The 21728-nt window shown below is 37.6% G+C and overlaps 1 protein-coding gene across 1 annotated transcript; it reads right to left on the bottom strand.

Annotated features, from left to right (window-relative positions):
* Positions 1–69: 69 nt before the first annotated feature.
* On the bottom strand, positions 70–21302 carry osbpl11 (oxysterol binding protein-like 11). The gene is given in 15 exon segments (XM_042512927.1): positions 70–109; positions 1060–1097; positions 7081–7234; positions 8356–8538; positions 8690–8876; positions 9448–9865; positions 9868–9897; positions 12762–12902; positions 13038–13183; positions 14337–14535; positions 16309–16497; positions 17509–17588; positions 18380–18555; positions 19381–19449; positions 20890–21302. Coding segments are annotated over 14 exon segments (2121 nt in total). The 5' UTR covers positions 21006–21302; the 3' UTR covers positions 70–109; positions 1060–1064.
* Positions 21303–21728: the final 426 nt, after the last annotated feature.

Consider the following 21728-nt stretch of genomic DNA (forward strand, 5'->3'; position numbering starts at 1 on the left):
AGATGCAGAATGCATCAAACTAGATAAACTGGTTTCAAATCACTACCCATTAAGCAGAGGGTGACACTGAGGAGGACGTTCACAGAGACGAGGGGGACATCCGTGCACTCTAAAAGTGTGAAAAATGTGAAAAAATTAGGAGGAATTACATTAAAAAGCCTTAATTACCGTGGCTAAATCCTTAAAAACGGCAACATGTTTCGACCAGCACCTGTCTTTACTCACCTGTCTTCAAACATTGGCAGTATGGATATGATCACGTGTCCACATGATTGAATGATAAAAACAGAAGGAATGACAAAACTCAATACATTATGTGGGTTGCTTTCATTCATATCTGGGTTGACTCAGATCTGATCTGTCCTCTGTGTAAAGAATTTAGGACATACTTCATATGTCCGTCTATGAGAAAACATTTTTGATCTAAACACGGATGCCATGACACACAGAAAATGCCACAGAGAGGATCAATTATCAGTCAGCACATCTGAGGTTTTGAATTTGTGCAGGAGAAAATCACATATTTTTGTAAAGAAAGTCATTTTCAAGAGCAAAATCAATTTCATTTTTACATTTTTTTTTCTTTTTTTTTTTTTTTTTTTTACTTTTTTCCTCTTATTTTCTTATGTCAACTTGAATTGTACAAAAATAATGCTGAAAATAATATTCTGTTTGAGTTATAGTGGAACTATAGAGAGGAGCATTACCCAAAATGTCAGGAAGCAGCGCAGCTACAGAACAGTCCCTAAGTAACAGCTTATTGTGATCTCTGCATATTTACATGTTGCTCTGCTTGTTGTTGGAAGAAATCAAACATCAGATATAAGTTTGTTCTTTCAACATAACTGGGCTGGAAAGTCACAAAAAGGTGAGGTCACACCGTGAACTTTCTGTCACCGTCACACACACGCACGCACGCACGCACGCACGCACGCACACACACACACACACACACACACACACACACACACACACACACCTGGTGCTTTCCTGCATTTTCTTCAAATTTACAGAAAATTACCAACACCAACAAGCAGAAAATGACCATTTTTTACAGACCTGGTTCATGGTGAGCTGTTGGTGAGAAGTACATGAATCTAAAAACAAAGAAGAGAATATATGCAGAGTCAATAAAACACAGTGAAATGTAACAGGCGGCTGCAGTCAAGGTCATTGCTGCTGTCAAGACTTAATACAATCTGCAGAAAAACTAGAGTCATATACTGACAAGTTTTTTTTGTTTTACAAAAATGTCCTTTTTTGTTATGAATGAGGGTAAATGTTAGAAATTTGTTGTATATTTTAATTTTTGTTATATAAAACCCTACATTTTAAACTCAAACTCTAAAAACTTACATTTCAACATAAATTCAAGAAAAAATGTATGATAAATCCCAGTTAGCTGAGTCACATAACAGTTTCCCATGTAAGAGTAAAGAGTCTAAACTTCAGCAATTTGGCTTGAAAAACATTAAAAAAAAAGAAATGAGCATCTTAACAAGAAATTACCCAAAACTTTACTAGAAATGACTAAAAAGAAGGAAAACTACTTTACCACAATAAAAACAAAAATATCTGAATAATTATAATGACTATTTTCCCACTGTAGCCTAATTTTTATATAATTACTGATATATTTTGTTGACTTTTACTGATTTTTTTTTCTTCTCTGGAATTTTTGGGACCTTTCGTTGCTAGTCAAATTTGTACCTAAGTAAAAAACTTGAGTAAATGTATCTGTAATTTTTATTATGTTTTTTTCTACTTTAAAAAAAAAAAAAAGTTTTAATTTGGGGGTGTGTTTTTTATAATTTCGAGTTTGGAGGTATTTCTTCTCATTCATTTTAAAATAATTTTGTGATTTGGGTTTTTTTTGTGTTTATTTTAATTTAGTTTTTAGTTCATTGAGATATTGTTGACACGTAATTTGTACTCAATTCTAACTTTTTCTTATGTTATATACACTGTTTTAAGTTGTACTTCATTTTCACAAATATTTAGAACAGATAGGGTTTTTATTGCTTTTGATTTCATTAGATTAGTTTTGAAACTTGTTTTAAAGAGTCCTTGAACATATTTTTTTTGTCTCATAATAATGAGCTCTGAAGCTAAGACAGCATCACTTTATTTTTGCAAATTCTACTTGCAAAAAAAAAACTGTGAAATCAGGTATTATGCTGGCTGCAACAATTACATTAAAAATCACCCCCAAATTTAAAATGATTAAAAAAGAAAGAAAAACACAGAATTCTAAATTATTAAATAAAACAACTTTTTCTTTAGAAAAAATAAAAAAAAGAAACACTCCAAAACTTCAAAATAAAATAATAATAATAATAATAATAAAATATGTATTTTAAATACAAGCGTCCACAGATTCAGCTTTTCTCGTGTGCTTCCCTTGACATTTTCCAATGACATCAAAGCGTAGAGAAACCACTGAGACAGAGAACAAAACTTGTAACACAGTATACAACTGATACGCAATTTATTTGATTATTTTTCACACAGATCCATTTTTCTACATCAGGTTTCCTTCAATGTCAGTGCATTTCATAGGTCAGCAAGACAACCAGTAGAATCCAAAACCAAGAAAATGTCAAAACTAAGAATAAAAGTGCTTCGTCGACTTCTCTCAAGCACCGGATCTTAAAAGAAACACACACACACACGCAGAAATAATACACACGCCATTGCTTCAATCAGGTCATGAAAATGCTGTGCTCCTTGACTGGAAGACACACACAGAAAGAGTTTGCATAAGGCACCGAGACGTGGAGGGAGTAGCTTATCAATGGCAGGATGGACTTCCTCTTTCTGTCGGGAATAGGAGCTGCGTCCTTCTTGATACCGGGCTGCTTTGGGAATGTGAGGCGGGGGACAAAGTTAAGTTTATCTCACGTACATCACAGCATCGGAAAGGAAAAACTGATGGTTTTCAACGTCTATACAAAAAGTGGCTCTAAAAATAAGAGCAATTAAAGCGCAAAGATTGGAGATAAATACGCATTCAGAGAAAATTATATTTATTTGCATTACAAAACAAGCAAATTCGGTTAAAAGCTTTTACAACAGAGATTTATAAATTGAAGTGATGCAGACACGGGACTCATATTCCTGCTGCAATGAACAGAGACAATCTGCCTTCATGCAAAACCAAAGGATTAAAAATAAGAATGATTTTAATAGTTGGGGTCTCAGATGCATTCTCATGTGACGCAATCATCATTTAAAATTTAGTCAGCTAGTCTACGACATGCCATTTCAGCTGCGTCACGCAATACGTCAGTATCGGATCAAGCATTTAATAAATGAGAATTTAGAGATAAACTGCACACAATGTCCCGGATATCAACCAAATTACCGCCTTTGAAAACTCAGCAAAGTGGTTTGATTTCTTTCAAAAACATGGGGGAAGGCAACCTGCAACATAACAAGCCAAAGCCCAAAATTAGCCTGAAATTAGTAAAAAAGTTGAAAGAAAATTACCTTAAAATATGTCAACAAACAAGAGCATAACACAAAAACAAAAAGGAAAATGACTGAAAAAAGTGCATTTTTTTTTCCTTTTTTTGGGGGGATAATTTTCAAATAATTTTCTTTTCATCTTCTACTTATTTCTTTTTTGGGACATTTTTGGTTTGATTAAAAAAAAAAAACAACAAGACATGGCTCAAAAAATTGCAAAAGAAAATTGTAAAAAGAAAATTACCTGAAAATATGAAAAAAAAAACCATAAACAAACATGAAAATGACCTCAAAGAAATGCTAAAAAAAAGTATTAATTTTATATATTTTTGTGTTAAATATAAAATTAACATAACTTGTTAAGTTCTGGGACATTTTTCTCTAGCTTTGGGTAATTTTCTTATAATCCCTTCCTTTAAAAAAATATGTTTTAGGTAATTTTCTTGTCAATTTTATTTTGACATCAAATTGGTTTGATTTCTTGCAAAAACATGGGGGAAGACAGTGAGCAACTTCACGACATGGCCTAAAAATTAGCAAAAAATTGCAAGAAAATTATCTGAAAATAGGCAAAAAAAAAAAAAAAAAAAAAGAAAAAAAAAAACACAAACATTATTTTTTAAAGGAAGAATGCATTTGTTTCTGAATAATTATCAATATAAGTTTCCTGCACATTTTTTTAAATTTCTAAACCATTTTTCTGGTGTTTTTTTGTCACCCTTTACCAATTTCTTGCAATTTGTGGGAAATCTCTTGCCAAGTTGGTCATGGCCTTTTCACCCACTGTTGTCAAAATAAATCGAAACAATCTGCTCAGGTTTCAAAGGGTTAAATAGCTCGTGAAAAGCGCAGCACAAGAAAATTGATGTTTTCAGGCGCAAAATCATATACAGCAACTTTACATTCCAGCACATTTAAATCCAATTTACAACATCTTCACAGCATCACATTTATCAGACAGTATTTTCATTTCTTTGTTTTTGTTATGTTGGATATCTTATTTTTGGAAATAAATCAGCTGATGTCAGCGTGAAGAGAAAATGAACCACATCCAGTTTGATCAGCTGATCCCCAAACTTTCATCAGACTATCTTAAGGCTGTGTAAATATAGTACCATTACCTGTACAAGAAAGTTTTCATCGACATTAGATTATAAAAAAACAGCAGTACAAAGGCTTGTACTTGGAGGCTTTGTGAAAATCACGAGCGAGATTCGAGAACACCTTCAGTCATGCTGTCTCTCCGTCCTTCACCGCCCTGTTGCATTCATCTGTACGTCAGTGCACATCATGCTCTCATTTCATAACCACGTGTGTGTGCGTGCTCACGCAGACACACACACCTACTCACACACACACACACACACACACACACACACACACTCCTGAATCTACAATATCAACATCCCGAGATACAGACTGAGGAAACTAGGATTTGAACGCAGAGTTTTTCCATAGTGGTTTGTGATAGACCCAGCCTTCACCCTGCAGGAGGAGAAGAGACTTTCGTCAAAGCGTTTATATAATGAAGCTCTTACTGTTTGTTTTCTGCAAAAATTGCACTTTTGGGCATTTACGACACAAATTAGAGACACTAAAAATAATCCACGCTTGGAGACAAATCTATGGATAACCACAGAAATCCCGTACAGTGTTGTTTATTTACGTGACGCAGATTTTCGGGGGCTTTAAAATAGCTGAGTGCAAGGTGAGAACGCTGTGAACCACAGAAGCTCCAGCAGGAGACAGAAATTTTGCTGGAAGTGATTAAAAATGTACTCAGAGTCTGCACAGGTGCTCTGCTTGTCCTCACTGGTGTCTCCAGCTGCAGCGTCCTGCGAGGAACGCAGCTCCACCACAATTTTATTTGTAATAATAAACGTATAAATGCTGTCTCTGTGTCATCGAACATGCTTAAAAAAATAATCAAGGACCACCACATTTATTTATATATTTTAAGCGGTCTACCAACTGATGTGCATGCATTGATTCGACAGTCAGCAATCCAATATCAATGCAAGATGAAAACATACACATAAACATAAATCACAGATGCTTTCTGTCGGCGTCAAAGAGCACCAGGCAGACGATGGCAAGCAGTCAGAAAAAAAACAGACAATGAGGAAAATGTTATTTACTCGGGAATAAATGAGCAGAGCGTAAATGTTTTGGATTTCAGAGAAACTAGGGGTTAACAAACAAAGCAAATACATTCGGAAATACCCGCAATGAGATAAAAACTCAGAATTAGCTGCTTTGTTTAAACAAGATTTAACTGAAAAAAAAAAAAAAACAAAAACATGTATGTACAATGCTGTTTTGTCGGGAGAGATGCTGTGTCTCACGCTGATGGAAACTTTTTTAATCAACAAAACTCTGCTGGAGGAGAAAAGGCGTCGTCGTACTCATCTCCCAAACAATTGAAGCAAACAAGCATGCAAGCTGTGAAATGTTAAAAAAATGCTGAATAAAACCATCGTCTGAAGTAATCAAAGTGTTCAGAAGACCCGACGTGCCGAGCTGTTTTGAAAAACGTCGCCGGCGTCGTGTTTTTTAGCCTCGTTGTAGCCTGTAGCTCCTAGTGTGGGAGCCGCATTCATGTGTGAAAACAGAAAAATCACCAAAAATGTAGTTTTAAATCCATAAAACCAGGCTAAAAACACGGCAGCAGTGTTTTGTGTGTAACTAAAAAACTTCACTCGACTTTCCATCAGCATGTGGACGAGCAGATAATGACTGAGTTTTCATTTTGGGTGAACTATCCCTTTAACCAACAGCGAGTAAGAGAAACTCTTATATATGTAATTTGTTTAATCATGACTTAATTTTATTGTATTTTATGTTACTGTTTTTGCACCTTGTTATTTTAATCATACTGGACACTTGTGTTTTTTATCATCTAAAATTTTATTATTTTAATATTTGTAATTTTTTTACGATTGTATTGGTCTTTAGTTGCTTTTACTGTACCTCACAGCTGCTGTAACATTATGAATCATCCAAAAGTGGGACAAACAAAGGATTAGATTACCTAACCTTACCTTACCTTATCTTATCGTACCTTACCTTACCTTATCTTATCGTACCTTACGTTATCTCATCTTATCGTACCTTACCTTACTTTACCTGATGAGCACAAGCATCTATTTTGTTTATCAACCTTTTGACGGCTGTTTTATACTTTTGTTAAGATGATGTTTTTAATCCACATTTCATGGCAGTTGGGAGAAGTTTGCAAAGATTTCTTGATGGCTAACTTATCCCATGTGTCGTTTCTTGTGCAAGTGAAGTCAATTTTAAGTGAACTTCAAAAGCAAAAAAGAAAGTGGTGGCAGCTTCTTCTTCTTTGCTCTGACCTGATACGATGCGTTAAATGGGAGCATTAATGTTTTAAACTGCACGTGGTCCCTTTTTAAATTAAAAAAGAAATAAAAAATGAGCATATGATACAGTCTCATATTGACTGCAGGCCGCTGAAATGAGTTGAATCGAAACGTATCGAGGCAGACTTTGATATGTTGGAAAGTGTCGTATCGTTGCCCAAAGGATCGATACATCATATCGTGATAAAACTGGTGATTTACACCACTAATATTTTTTTAATTCTCTCACCTCTCTGTCGAAGTATCTGGTCCTCCATGCGGTTTCGGTCTCAGCCCGGTGCCTCTCCTCCGTCCTCTGCCTCTCCTCCAGGATCCTCTTGTGCTCCGTGGCTTTTTCGATGTCCTTCTGCCGCAGGGACTCTGTCACGTGCTGCCACAGGCGCCTGTAATGCAGAGAGGTGAGTATGACGCCACAGAGGCACGCACAAACCCGAGGGCTGGATTTGGACTCCTTCCTGCTGAAATATCTCACTCTATATCACTAAAAGTCTGCTATAATGTCACATTTTGTTGAATTTAAATTCATAAACAGCACTGAAAGCGGCTGTAATCACAATCGAGATCAAGCTAAACTATTGTTCCATAAATAGAAATTTGTCTCAAGCTACAGTCCTCTGCAAAGCTGCAAAACTTTAGAGACAATCGGCTGAAACAAAGAAACATGAAACACAAAAAAACAGACACAGATTACACTGATTACCCCAATAAAAATGTCACCTCAAAATAAGCAACGTTGACATGGCCTTCATGTTTTGCACCTGTCCTAAAATATTGCACCAGCCTTTGCGATTACAATAATATCGCACAAGGAATAAAAGTAAGATAAAATAACAATAATAGCAAATATAAATTTTACAAAATGATAAAATAAAATAAGATGATTATAATAAAAGCAAGATAAGTTAAACAAACCACAGCTATTATACCAGGATCGATTAAATAATAAATAAATACAAATAAATATAAAAGGAAAATAATGACATGAAATAAAGCACATAAAGAAGATTAAATTACAAGGGTCGCTAGGACTGTTAAAAATGCTAAAATTGGGCAGGTTGCTTCTTGAGTCGAGCTACAGAAGCTGGGAGGGAGGAGAGCTAAAAACGATTACTTTTGTATCTGAGAGTCTCATGAATTGTTAGTAATTGAAATGTAGAGCTCAGTTACTAATTTTTACTTATAAAAATTTTATATAAATTTTAAAAAAAGATAAAAAAAATTTGGTTTGCTGAGAAGCTGTGAAAATCGTCCCCATGAACAAATGAAATTTTAATAAGTAGTTTAACATTAGATCCCTGGAACTTTGGTTTGAAGTGAGGATAAAGATGGACCAAATGTCGCCGAGAAGAAAAATAATTGGTGTATGTAAAAAAAAAAAAAAAAAAAAAAAAACCTTTGTGCAAGTCATCTTAAGAGTTCGATGCACCTGTGAACATTTACATAAAAAGTATTCTGAGTCCTGAAAATCAAAATACAACACATAAAACCTCGCCAGCGTTCTGACCTGGACTCGGTTGGTCCCTGCTTCTCCACCGGCCGAACGCACTTCCTCGTAACGGGCAGCTTGGTGACGTCGACCACCCTCGTCTCTCCGCTGGTGTAGCTGAACTCCAGGACGCCGTTCCACTCGCCCTGCACTCGACACACCACCGCGTTGGTGGTGTTGTGCTTCACCTCCGCTGTTACCCTACAGTCATATTGACAATATCACAAAATGTGTTAAAATATTCAAAATATTTTCATTTTATGTCAATTTTTCAGATATAGCTGCTATTTCAAACATACGAAGAACATTACAGTGACATCAATAACAACTCGTAACTCGGGGAGGATCTCACTTGTGTAATTTGCCGCCGTAAAAAGGTTTCGTCTGGAAGGTGATGATCGCCGAGTAGCCCGACTTGGCGCAGCTGATGTTGACTTTGCCGCCCAGCTCCACCCAGGGGACGGTGAGGATGGAGCGCGCATACGCACAAGGCAGCGTGAAAGTGTACTCTTCGTCGTGCTCCAGCAAATATAGACAACCTGGAAAGATAAATCACGAAGAGAAACACAAGCTACAGTTTAATTTTAAATGTAATACTTCTAGGAAACGAGGAAAAATGTCCAATGGACAATATTTCTACAGAACGCACAGAAGAAGAAAACAGAAAATAAATCTAAATCTATTTTTATTTAAAAAAAAATTTTTTTTTTTTTTTTAATTTTTGGGGTCATTTTTTTTTTCTTAATTTTCTTCAGGTAATTTTTGTGCAACATTTTTTTTTTTTTTTTACTAATTTCTTACTTTTTTTTTAACTGCTGTCTCTCCATGTTTTGATAATTAGAACAAAATTTTTCTTTTTAGCTTTTGCATTTTTTCCCCACTCACTTATTGGAAACAATTTTCCAAATCTACTAACTAACTAACTCACATCAATTTGCTCAGGTTTCAAGATTTTAAAAATCTGAAAAAGGCAGCAAAACCTCAAGGATGCACAGAAGTCACCTTTTCCTGGGATGCAGCTGATAAAAGTGACGTTGTTTCTGATGCATCAAATAATTTTTGAGATTGATGATTATAAAACACACATATAATTAAAACCGTGCTGCTCACCTTCCCCGATCATGGACACGCCAATGGACATTCCCATGAACTTGCTCTTGGTCCACACGTGTGTGTTCACACACATCCGCCTCTCCTGGCATTCAGCATAGAAGCCGGACACAGGAGGGTGGTGGGACACCTGCTCCGCCACAAAGCGTACTTGGTAGGGGTCCTGGGTGGCGGCCGGGTCGCCTCCCTGCGACGCCTCCTCTGGTTTCCTGGGAACCTTCCAGGAGCAGTGGAAGGTCTCGCCGATGATGGGGTTGTAGGGCTTCTTGGCGATGGCGCCCTTGCGGCCCTCGTGGAAGGAGGTGAGGTAGTACTCCACAAACCGGACCATGCGGTCCTCCGGGCTGCTGCCGTCGGTGATGGCCACGAAAAGGTCCGGGTGTGACATGAAGTCGGCGTACATCTCCAGCAGAGAGCGCTTCTCTCCAGTATAAAGGTGGGGAGAACCACCTGGGAGGAGCAACAAAACAAACACCGTCACATTTAATTTGAGTTGGAACAACACAGGATGACGAACTAAAACAGGCATGCTAAAATGTCTGTATTTACCCAATAACTGTTTCTGGAAATCAATTTTTAAAACCACACGCTTAATAAGTACCCATAGATCTACTGCTACTACTGCAGTATTTGGATTAGCTCCACAAGATGTGCATTTTTAATCGTCAGGTGTAAAGACGTAAAAGCCTTTAAGCTTTGGGTTAAAGACTTAAAACATCAGCTGATTTTGGAGAAAAAGTGCTATTCTGCAAGAGGAATGTGCTCAGAAAATGTAGAAAAAAATGAGCAACACTGTTATTGCAGTAATACTGATCCAATATCACAAATATTTATTTGTAATTTTTTATCAGTTTATTTAATTCTGTTTGTAAGTTTTCCTTTCTACTTATCTATTTTCTTTTAAATGTATTTATTTTATTTATTTATTATTTTTCTTTCAATTTAATTTATTTTATTTTGTGTCTCACCTGAATTTATTGTTATTATTATTATATTATTGTTTTTATGACTTTCCAACGACCCACAATCATGGAAGATTACTTTAACGATTTCACTGAACGCAATAAAATTCCATGACTTTTCCAAAACTTTCAAGGACAGTCCTATTTCCATGACTTTTTCAGGTTTTCCGTATGAAGTCGTGTCCATAAACTTCCATGTTCCACCTCGTCAAACTGATGTATTACTGCACCAAAATATTGCACTGTTCTTTTAAGTGGCATAATTTCGAGGAAATTACATCATTGAAAAGTTTTAGGAAGACAAATTTAATGCTGGTGAGTTTTGATTTTCTTTTAAAACATTATTTTGGAATATTTTTCTTTCAAAACTTTTCTTGTCAAGCATAAAATACCCACCTTGTCCACCTTGTTTGTAAAAAACATTGTGAAAACAGTTTTTTTTCAGAATATATTTGCATAAAACATGATTTTTTTTCATTAGCTGTTCGGTATTATTCATCGTATTACTTTGATTTTTTCCAACACATCACAGGATGATGTCTGGATGCAATCGGTAAAAACAATGTACCGCAGCTTGCAAAATATGTTTCATTGCAGGAGTAACAAACTCTTCAAGCTACAGAAAACACATTTTTCCATTTGGTGCATTATCACAATAATTAGCATCAACAAATAGAGCAAACCACAATGTAACGTACACTGTGCATGACCCCGAAGTCACACAGCGTCTACTAGATCTCCATCTGAGATAAGCCAATGGATCCACCAGATAACTGCGATAAATCAGAAACCCAAGAGGGGGCTATCCAAATACTAGAACAAACTGGACACTGGAAGATTGAATGTCGATCCACGACTCGACTCTCGGTGTTATTAAGTGTGTGTGTGTCCAGGAGAAGTAATTACAAGCAAGAAGTGCTCACTGCAGCCTGTGAGGTCATTACAAATCACACTACTGAAAAACAGACCGAACAACCTGATCTGACACCGCTTCGTCTATTCAGACTCACTGCAAACTCGTTCCAAGACTTCAGACCGACTTGTGGCCGTCAGTTAAAGATCCTCCTTCACCACGATAAAAATGGGAAATAGCGCTGACTCTGCAAATTCAGATATGCATTCATCTGGAGACCCTTTTCAACAAACACGGCGCGCTTTTACACGTGTGACGGCATTGCTCATTAATAACATTTACTCAGCTTTTAATACTTGTACTTCACTGCCTTCACACTTTTTTTTTTACATCTGTGTTATGAAGAAGAATGCCAAAATTAATTCACTGAACATCCTCACGTGTCTATAGGTGACACACACTTAAATTTAATGCATTTTAAGGCCTTTTCACAAGTATTTTTAACCAAATTTGAGATCATGATGCACCGCATCTTCAATTTTTTTTATATTAATGCACACGGCTACTTTTTCATCAATAAATATGAGAAGTCAGCGAGCTCCGTTCTCCCACAATTCAATGCATCCACAATGCAAAAGCACTGCAGAAAGACATAAAGGTAAGTAGAATATATGTGACACTGTGCAGATTTGGGTTTTATGTGGGAATACGGTTATTAGTAAGTTTGGATGATCTACATTTTGCCAACGTGTAAGTGCAAGTAGAAAGCAAAAACACAGTATCAGGTTCAATGACGCAGAGTGCAGCTCTCCGTCTCTCGTCCTCTCCACATCCCTCCCGCCAAGAAACACCACACGCCATAAATAACAGCAAAACACTGCTTATTTTTGCTAATTACTGAAGTAATGATCACTCATTTAAGCCAAGTGTGAGTTAATTTTTCTTCTAAAAAAAAAAACACATCAAGAAACAGCTTTTTAAAGGTTTTTTTCTTAATATTTTGCAGAGCTATTCAATTGTTACACATATAAAGTGGATTAATTATAATAATTGATGTATTTTAAGTGTGCACTATGCTGCTGTTATTTAAGAAAATAGATGTACCGGATTGGGACGCGTTTTCGGCAGATACTCAATATTGAATATTGTCTGGGACATGATTGGGACATGCCTACTTTTTCTGTTTGAAATACGTCATATTTGAGAAGAAAAAAGCAGAGTGCTTGAAACCTCACAGTTTGTTACGAATGTACATACAGTGCAGCAGGGTTCCCATTTCCTACAGCATGAGTACAACTCAACTCAGATTTAAGACTTTTTAAGACTTTTTTAATGCCACTCGGAAGCACCAGCACTGAAAAGACCTTTCATACCCGTAGGACTGAAGATCTGACAACATGATCCTCTCGTGATGCTCTGATAATGACAGAATTATAAAGTTTGTGAAGAGTGGCGGGGGGTTGTTTTGCTGCTTGGCGGTATACGGGAACTCGACCTACCCGCGTGAGGTCCATGCCCAGCTTCAGTTGGGACAGCAGGTGTAGGATGACGCTGCGCTCCTCCTCCACAGCACCCAGGTCCTCCTCCTTGTCTGTGAAGGAGTCCTCCGCCTCATCCTCCGCATCGATGTCTTCCTGTTCCTGAGAGACGAAAAGGGATGGGGGGTGATGGGGGGTGTGATTTCGTCAACCTGCTTGAGTGACTCAACAGAGGTTGAAAGAAAGTGGTTGTAAGCGTCCTGCTGGGGGAGAAGGGGTGTTGTTTCGTGGTCTTACCCCAGAGAAGCTGCAGGACTCGGGGCTGCTGAGCTCCAGGCGGCTCCCCTCCAGCGCTCCTTCCCCCGTCGTGAAGCTGCCCAGGGAGCTGCTGCCGTTCTTCAGGATGTCCGGCAGCTTGGGCTCCAGCCACTCGATGGTGGGTCCTGCCGTGGACGGGGAGTGCACAGCGGCAGGTTCAGACGCACTCATGGTACAATCCCCCCCTCCCTCCCGAGTCCCCTCGCAGCTGCACGCGCACACGAGGCGTAGCTCTACACTCGGCCTACACAACGACCTGGCTGCTGACTGGACAGATGGCGATTCCTTAGACGTAGATGAAGAGAGTGTAATCCGACCCCTCCGACACAAGACAGGTATCAGGATACTTTGGCCCCGCCGACAGGAAACATCCCCATCCTCTGATTGGCTGGACTGTCGTGAGCATTTTTTTATGCATGTTTAGAGGTGGGCAGACCTCATTCAAATTCACCTTGTGCGTCGTCGGACAACTTAATCTGATTGGCTGCTCCGGCCTAATGAAAAATACATCGAGTAATGAGATCTACTGTGAAAAAGTGGGGCATTAGCTGCTCGTTTTCACCATTTCAAACCGTCCTGAATAGAAAGTGTAGACATATCAGCAAGTTAGACACGTCACTTTGGCTTCTCTCACAAACTGGGACGCATGTTTTTCAATACGGAGCCAATTTAGAGCTGAATTCTGTCCTCGTAGCTTTGCCGATGGATATTTAACCATCTGAGATCTCGTTACCCTCGAGACGGATGGTAAGAATAGGTACAGTTCCCTATCAATAATGCACAATAATTCCACTGTCCAGCCAAAGCAAACTGTTAGATTGGGTGCAGGCCTGCAGGTTCAAGACTATGATTTGTCTTAAGGACAACGTGGAGTCTCAGTCATTCAGAATGAGTCTGAAAGCAGAAACACTCACTTCTGAAAAACATACCTCAGCAGGCATTTACTTTTTCTCCCTGTCAGATTAACTCACAAGTTAAAACTAGAACAGAGCTTTGACAACCAAAATCAGGTCATATTTGAGTCCATATGGATAAAAAAAATCCTTTAGGTGTTCTTGAGGTATCGTGTTCACAAGAATGGGACGGATGGACAGAAAACCGGAAACAAAATACCTCTGCGTGGTGAAAGCTGGGGGCATTTTGTTTTCGTAGTTGTCCGTGCATCCCCAAAAAACACAGCTCGGCAGACAGTTACATTTCCTCCCGTTGCAAACAAACCGAGAGAAAGCATCACCATATTCAGAGAAACACTATACACACCAGCCCCCCTCCACTCACCTCCCAGAGAGCCTCTCTGCCTGGCCACCTGCTGCAGGTGCAGGATGTGCAGGCACTCGTTGAGGCAGTTCATGGTGGCCATGGAAGTGGCCTTGAGCATCAGCAGATCCTGGTCCAGTGGGGAGAGGCCGGGGGCTGCAGGCAGGCCCTCAATGCTCTGGATCAGGTCTCTGTGCTGGCCTTGGGCCTGCGTCATCATCTGGACAGAAGATAAGGAGGATTGTTTGGTTATTTGGGGCAAAAAAATATTGTCTGTCTATTTTTGTTCAAATTAGATGAGATCTTTAAAACTGGCTTTTTTTCCTTATCTTTGCATGAAATCCATGTTTTGAGGCTAAAGCAGTGACATAATTCTTAAAAACACACTTTTGCCTTCATAAGCATTTTGCCCTCAGTTTTTTCCATTTTACAATAAACTCAAAGCCTGCAAACTTAAAGTAAAGAAAACAGCACCCTCTTGTGGACAATCTGTAACACTTAAATAGGTCAAAGTGAAAAAGAGAGTCCATGAATACACAGATCTAAATCAACAAACACCCAACTGTAAACTGAAGCCCTATTCACACAGGACTAGTATTACCTGGCAACTTTTAGCAATTTGTATTTGAATCTGTGAAGTCCGTAAAATGTCTAGTAAAAAAAATCCACCACAAATTGCCTCCCATATTTCACCAAGTACAGTGTGATAAAACTAGTCCTGTGTGAATCGGCCTCTCGATGATTTGGGGTCGTATTTTGGATTTTGATTTTCTCTGTGCTTCCTTTCTGCCCCTTTCCTGGTTAGAAATTATGACCAGGCTATATTGGCAATTATAGAAAAAAAGGTTTTCAAAGCATTTTGGGTGCAGGACGCTCATGTTGCTACACATGGAGAGCCATTTGGAGAAGGAGCAAGTTGAAATCAATGCATGGCGCAATCAGTTCTGTTTGTTCAACCCACATTTAAAAGAAAAAAGGGACATTAAATTAGTTAGGTTTCTTTCAAAAACATGGGGAAAAGGGAATGAGCAACTTAACAAGATATGGATCAAAAATGACATAAAAAGTTAAAAAACATTTTCTCATAATCCTCCCTCCTGCGGGTCAACAATTTTTTAAAACTCATTTCTTACAATTTGTGAGGCATTTCTTTCAAAATACTGAAAACAAAAAATCTATAAAATACTAAAAATGTGCAAAAGAAAAAAAAAGAAACAAGGAAATGACCGGACCCCTAAAGAAGCACAAAAAAATAGATTTTTTTAAAAAAAAAATCTCTAACACAATTTTAAATACATAATTATAATAATTGTGAATATAATTTTCAGTTTTTTTAATTTTCCAATCATTTTCTCTCGCACCGTCTTTCTTCTTTTTCAGGTCAAATTTCTTGCAAATTGCGGGACATTTATTGCTCATTGCCTTTTATGCATGTTTTCAAAATAAATCAAATGAATCTGCTTGTATTTCAAAGATTTAAATGCTTGTGAAAGGTGCCTGAGCGTCAGAAAAGTGATGACTATCCAGGTTTCAGAAGGTTAATTTAATATTTGCTTGCGTCTATTAAAAGAAGTGTGATAACATCAGCTACAGTGTTCAAATTAAGTCTCTCCTCATTCTCATTTTAAATATAAAGACAACTGAGACATATTTTAATGAAAGTGGGAGAAAGACTCATGGGGAAGGGGCAGGTTAGGGTTAAGGAACTCAGAAAAGATGCAGGTGTGTTTTCTTTTTTGTTTCTTATCTGTATCCCTTACTGTCTGTTTCAAAATAGTTTGTGTTCATTTGTGTTATTTGGGTTAGGGTTATTTATGTCTTGGCCATATTGACAGCAGTTATTGGTTGATGTAAACCTGCAAGTTGTGTCAAACATAAATAAAAACAATATCAACGATGTGTTAATGAGTGTTTCTATAGGATTAAATGTTCCTGTCAGAAACACGTGTGAGTCAGCCTAACATGCTCGCAGTGTGTCTCTGTCTTTCTGTACCTCTCTGGCGTCCATCAGGTGGTCTGGCAGCAGAGACCTCTTGCTGGAGTAGAGTGACGAGCCCTTGTTGACCTGCGACCAGCCGAATAAGGAGTTGGGGTTTTGGCTGGGCCGGCGCACGGACATGGGCGAGCTGCCGCTGCCTTGAGACGCCATGGAGTAGCTCCGGGACTTGGGTGGGGGATTACTCTGTGCAATGCAAAACGTTCATTTTGTCATTTCCAAAAAATATGACCCACTTTTACATAAAGCTCCTGATTATTTCCAAACACTGCCAAAAAGAGAGCCTGAGGGAGTTCTGTGGTTTTTGTTCTCATGTATCTCAAAACCATTAACATAAAATGTGAGCAGCACAGTGGTCTGCGGATCAATATCCAGATCAATACCAGTGATTACTGTGCTGACACACAGGGGAAAACCTGATACATGTTTAGATAAACATTAATATTTCACAGATCTCTGGATGTTTGCACGGCTGTTGGCTTTGCTTGATTGTTGCTTTGGCATGCGAGAAAGGAAAACTGGAAAAACTGAAGAATGTCTAATCAAATCTGCTCTGTGGCAATTACATTTTTATGTTTGATTATCACAAGCAGTGAAGTGTGGCAGGCCTTTAATTAACCCTTAGCCCCCCTTTAATATTACACATAATCATATCACTCTGCACACAAAATGCACTTTTCAAAAGCAAGCTTTGAAAAATATTATACATTAATATTATTTTATATTTTCATCGAGTTCATTTTTTAAGCACGCATTTTCTCCATGTGCCAAATATGGTTAAATGATGTCATCTCTGTTGTTTTCGTTACCTCAAAATGACCTGCTCCATTTACAAGAAGTACGCAATGCTGTCATTTAGTAAACGCAACAAAAACCACAAAGATACTGCAAAAGAAACGAAGAGAGCCAACAGGGATTTATGTTTGAGCGCTGGGAGAAATGGAGGAATACCTGAACACCAATCGCACCTATCTGTTTTTGATATCCCATAAAACTGCCTCGCAAAGCCTCTTCGATGTTCTAAAATCACTGTAAACAAGTGATTTATTGCTTAATTATACACGTCACAAGAATGTTTGCATTGACTGTCAGTCAGTCTAAATACCACACATTATTTCCCCAACTACGTATATTAAATCACTGCATATTTGCGCGCAGGCGCAATCAATACGTCTGTTATCAAGCACATCATCTTACCTTCCCCATGGCCTCTGTGTGGTGCTGTGTGCAGATCTGCAGTCGGCTCACCCAGTGCTGCCTCTCTTTGGCGTCGGTGGCTGAGAGACACACACACAAGAAAAACAAGACGGGTTACTCTGAGAAGATCTTACTCAGCATCGATTCCCGTGCGATTCTGCTCCACCAGCAGCACATAATGGAAAAAATCCAGATCAATATTGTATGAACCTGATGGATGGTGATGACTGAGAGCCTGAAGGAGGAAACGATACGGTGAGGAGCTCAGAGAGGAGCACATAACCGAACTGTAAGGAGCTAAAACAACAAGTTCACAGGATGCATCTTATGGCCTGCGGGCCAAATCTGGCCCCTGACAGAGTGCTGGCTGGCCCCCCAACCATTTTATAATTCACAATAAAAGTAAAGTGATTCATGCTGGGAAATGTATTTGTACTTTTAGTACACAGAGACTGCCAGAGAAACAAGAAACATCCTCCAATCCTATGAAATCCCTACAATCCTAGAAATGTCCTGAAATCCTAAAAATGTCCTAAAATCCTAGAAATGTCCATAAATCCCAGCAATGTCCTTAAGTCAGAGAAATGTCCTAAAATCCTACAACGGTCCTTAAAGCCTGCAAATGTCTTAAAATTCTGGATATGTCCTAGTATCACAGAAATGTCCTGAAATCCTAAAAATGTCTTACAATCCCAGAAACGTCCTCAAAATCTTGAAAATGTCCTAAAACCCTAGAAACAAGAAATGTCTTCAAATCCTACAAATATCAGAAAAATCTAGAAATGAAAAACGAATGAGGGACTGGCCCCAAAGTAAAGCTGAGTATCTCCGGTGTAGACACATGACTGCTAAACAAATGTCAGGCACCCACCCCTGAGCTTGTACTGCTCCCCGCTGATGGCGTTTACAGTGAAGGTATGCGAGTCCTCGTCGCTGGGGGAGATGACGGCCCCTGCCAGCGGCAGCATGCCACGGGGCTTCTGCGGCCGTGACTGCTCATTGACAAAGTACTCCAGCAAGCCCGCTTCATTGTTTAAGACAAAGAACCTGAAAACAACAGAGACAATGTTAGCCTCTCACACAAACCAATACGCCATTACTCGGATTGGATTAGACCGGATTACAATAATGGACTTGGCTCAAAGTTGCTGGTGAAGAGAGCTCCTGGTTCTTACTCTCAACTGGGACATAAACCAGTGATGTTAAATCACTGGTTTTCTCAATGGAGTCTGACTTTGAAAAGAGCGATGCAACGTCTGCATTTTCTCAGTGGAAAATAGGGGTGAAAAGATGGTGAAAGAAAGGCAACAAGCAACTTGGCAAGAAATGTCTTGCAAACTGACAAAATTACTAGATTTACAAAATTAGTAAAAAAAAAAAAAAAGCTTGGAAATAAATCCAGAAAACTATATTTATAATTGTATTGTCATTAATATATATTGAAAATTGTGTTGCAGAATTGTTATTATTTTTGAGCACTTTTCTCCAAGTCATTTGGTTTTTTTTTGTATTTTACTTTTCAGGTAATTTTTTTTTTTTTTTATTATTTCTTGCTAATATTTGGGCAACTTCTCAAATTTCTCATTGCCATCTTCCCATGTTTATGAAAGAAATCCAGCTAATTTTGCTCGGGTTTTCAAGGATTTAACGGATACTCTTTTTTAGGTGGGACTTTTTTGGGAGGCTAAAATACATTTTGTTGCTCAGCCATCTATTGCAGAACATCGCTTAGCTTCCATGTCAGCCTGCTTCTTCAAAATGTGGGCACGCCTTCTTACAGTTACTCTGTGCAATAAACTGTCATTGCATAAGTTGCCTGTTCAAAAAATCTTAACTATCCCTTCAAACTCTGAAGGGATAGTAAAAACTCACCTGTATTGCCATCCGGTCACAAGGTTGGTGTATTTCATCAAATAGCCGTCAATATTCTCCATGTGGTCACTGGAATAAGAGGTTATCAAGAAAAAGGAGACAAAGAATACTTTGTTAAATACTTGAACCGAGTACACACCCATGAACACACAAAGGTGAAAGCACTCATTAATCACACAGCAGTGCCCAATGACAGATTTTCTAGGTGTGTAAGTCACCAGAGTCTCCACAGTACAATATTATCATCATACTTAAGTCACTATTAAGGTTGCAACAGTATGAGATTTTTACGGTGTGATAACCATCTCTGAAAATAAACCTGGAGCAACACCATCTCTGTTGCCGCTTTGAAAAGTCTTTTACAGGTATTAAAATCTTTGAACCGTGAGCAAATTGGTTAATTTCTTTCAAAAACATGGAATAAAAGGTACTGAGGAACTGGTAATTTTTCATACATTGCAAGAAATTGGTAGATTTAGAAAATTACTTTAAAAAGCTCGGGGAAAATGTCTAGGGAAAAAGGAAAACGCAAGGGAAGAACTGTATTTATAGTTATCATAATGACATTAAAAATATGCTCCAAAATTACTATAAGTTTTCAGCAATTTTCCCAGGTCATTTCCTTTTTTAAACTTTCATTTTTGTTTTTAGATTACTGCTATTATTTTTATTATTATTAATAACTAATTTTCAGGTAATTCTCTTGTACTTTTTACTAAATTCTTGCAAAGTTTTGAACATGGGAAAAGGACAAGGAGCAACCTGGTAATAAATATTTAAAATAGTCCTAGATTTAGAAAATTATTACTAAAGAAGCTAGGAAAAAAATATATTTCTAATTCTAATTACAGATTCAATATTATGACAGAAAATTATCTTTTTTTTTTTTTTGCACTTTTCCAGGTCATTTTTTTTTTTTTTTTTAACTTTACTACATTATTTTTTTTTTTTTTTAAATTTCTACTACATTATATATATATATATATAATTGTTTTTTTATTTTACTGATTTTAAAGTCAATTTCTTTTTTTTTATTTTTTCACATTTTGGGTCATTTCTTCTTTTACTGCTAATTCAATTTTGTTTGAAAGAAATCAAGTGAGACTTCTCAGGTTTGATTAATAACTTATATAATTATAATATTAATAATTTAAAAATCCATGTGAAATCCGATTTTGTTTTGTTTACTGTCTTTAATTGTAGGTAAAGCACTTTGTAACTTGACTTGAAAAGCAGTTTAAAAATAAAGGTATTATTATTATATTGCTACTCTAAAACATCACGACATTATGCTGTATTGATTTTTCCGACACCTAAGATTTGCCCGTATTACTTCATGTTATCAGTCTGATTAGAAACCAAATTTTCTCATAAGTATAGGACAACACAAACCCATGATGACAACAGTTTTAAAAACTGTATTTATGACAACAACGCTCTGGCTGGGTAAACAAAATACACCTTAAATCAGTGAATTTCTGAGCGTTAGCATCACAAACACCCACCCACCTATACTGCCAGCTCTTGGCACTCGCTCTCCCCGAGCTGGGGGTCCTGGTCTGGGGTAATACATCCAGCTTTCCTTCGTTTTCCGTGATCCGGATCGCCGTGGTTTCCCCTTGCATAGTCACCAGCAACGAGACCTCCTTTAGACGCAGCCTGCTAGCGCTGAGCTAACCTGTGAAGCTAGCTGAGCTAAGTCACCACAGATTTGTTTTCGTGCCTCCTTTTAAAACTCTAAATAAAGCTGTCGGTTCATAGCTTATCGACACACCCAAAACCCGCCGGACTGTTAGGTGGCTGATATAAATAACGAGTGATAAAACATGGTCTGTTCTGCTGACACAGGGAGTAGCCTGTTAGCCTGCTGATGCTAGCTCGCCTGATATTTACTGCTAAGGTAGGAAACCAGTCATGTGACCAGCTCGCGAGCGCAGGCTTCCGCGTATCGATTTATTGAATAAATTAAATTTAAATACGTTATTATTATACATCTGTTACCATAAACGAAACCTTTTTAATCCTAATTCGGACAAAATAAATAAATAAATATATGAATACAAAAAAAAATAAAATGGTCAAGGAAAACGTTTAAATAGAACTAAAACCGGAAGTTGACCAATTTTTTGTATTTTTTTATTTTCTTTTAAATTATTATTTAAGACTGGTATTTAAGTCGATTAACACGTAAACAAAACAACAACAACAACAACAAAAAAAAAATAACCCACACTCTTTCTTTTCACATATTTAAATATAGAGTCGTTGAATTGTAGCTCTAATTCAATTCATCTTTAATAAATATAACTATTTTTTTATTGTTTAGATTGAAACTGAAAAAAATAAAA

The sequence above is a fragment of the Plectropomus leopardus genome, chromosome 24 (assembly GCF_008729295.1).
Source record: "Plectropomus leopardus isolate mb chromosome 24, YSFRI_Pleo_2.0, whole genome shotgun sequence".
In the NCBI taxonomy this organism is placed as follows: domain Eukaryota; kingdom Metazoa; phylum Chordata; class Actinopteri; order Perciformes; family Serranidae; genus Plectropomus; species Plectropomus leopardus.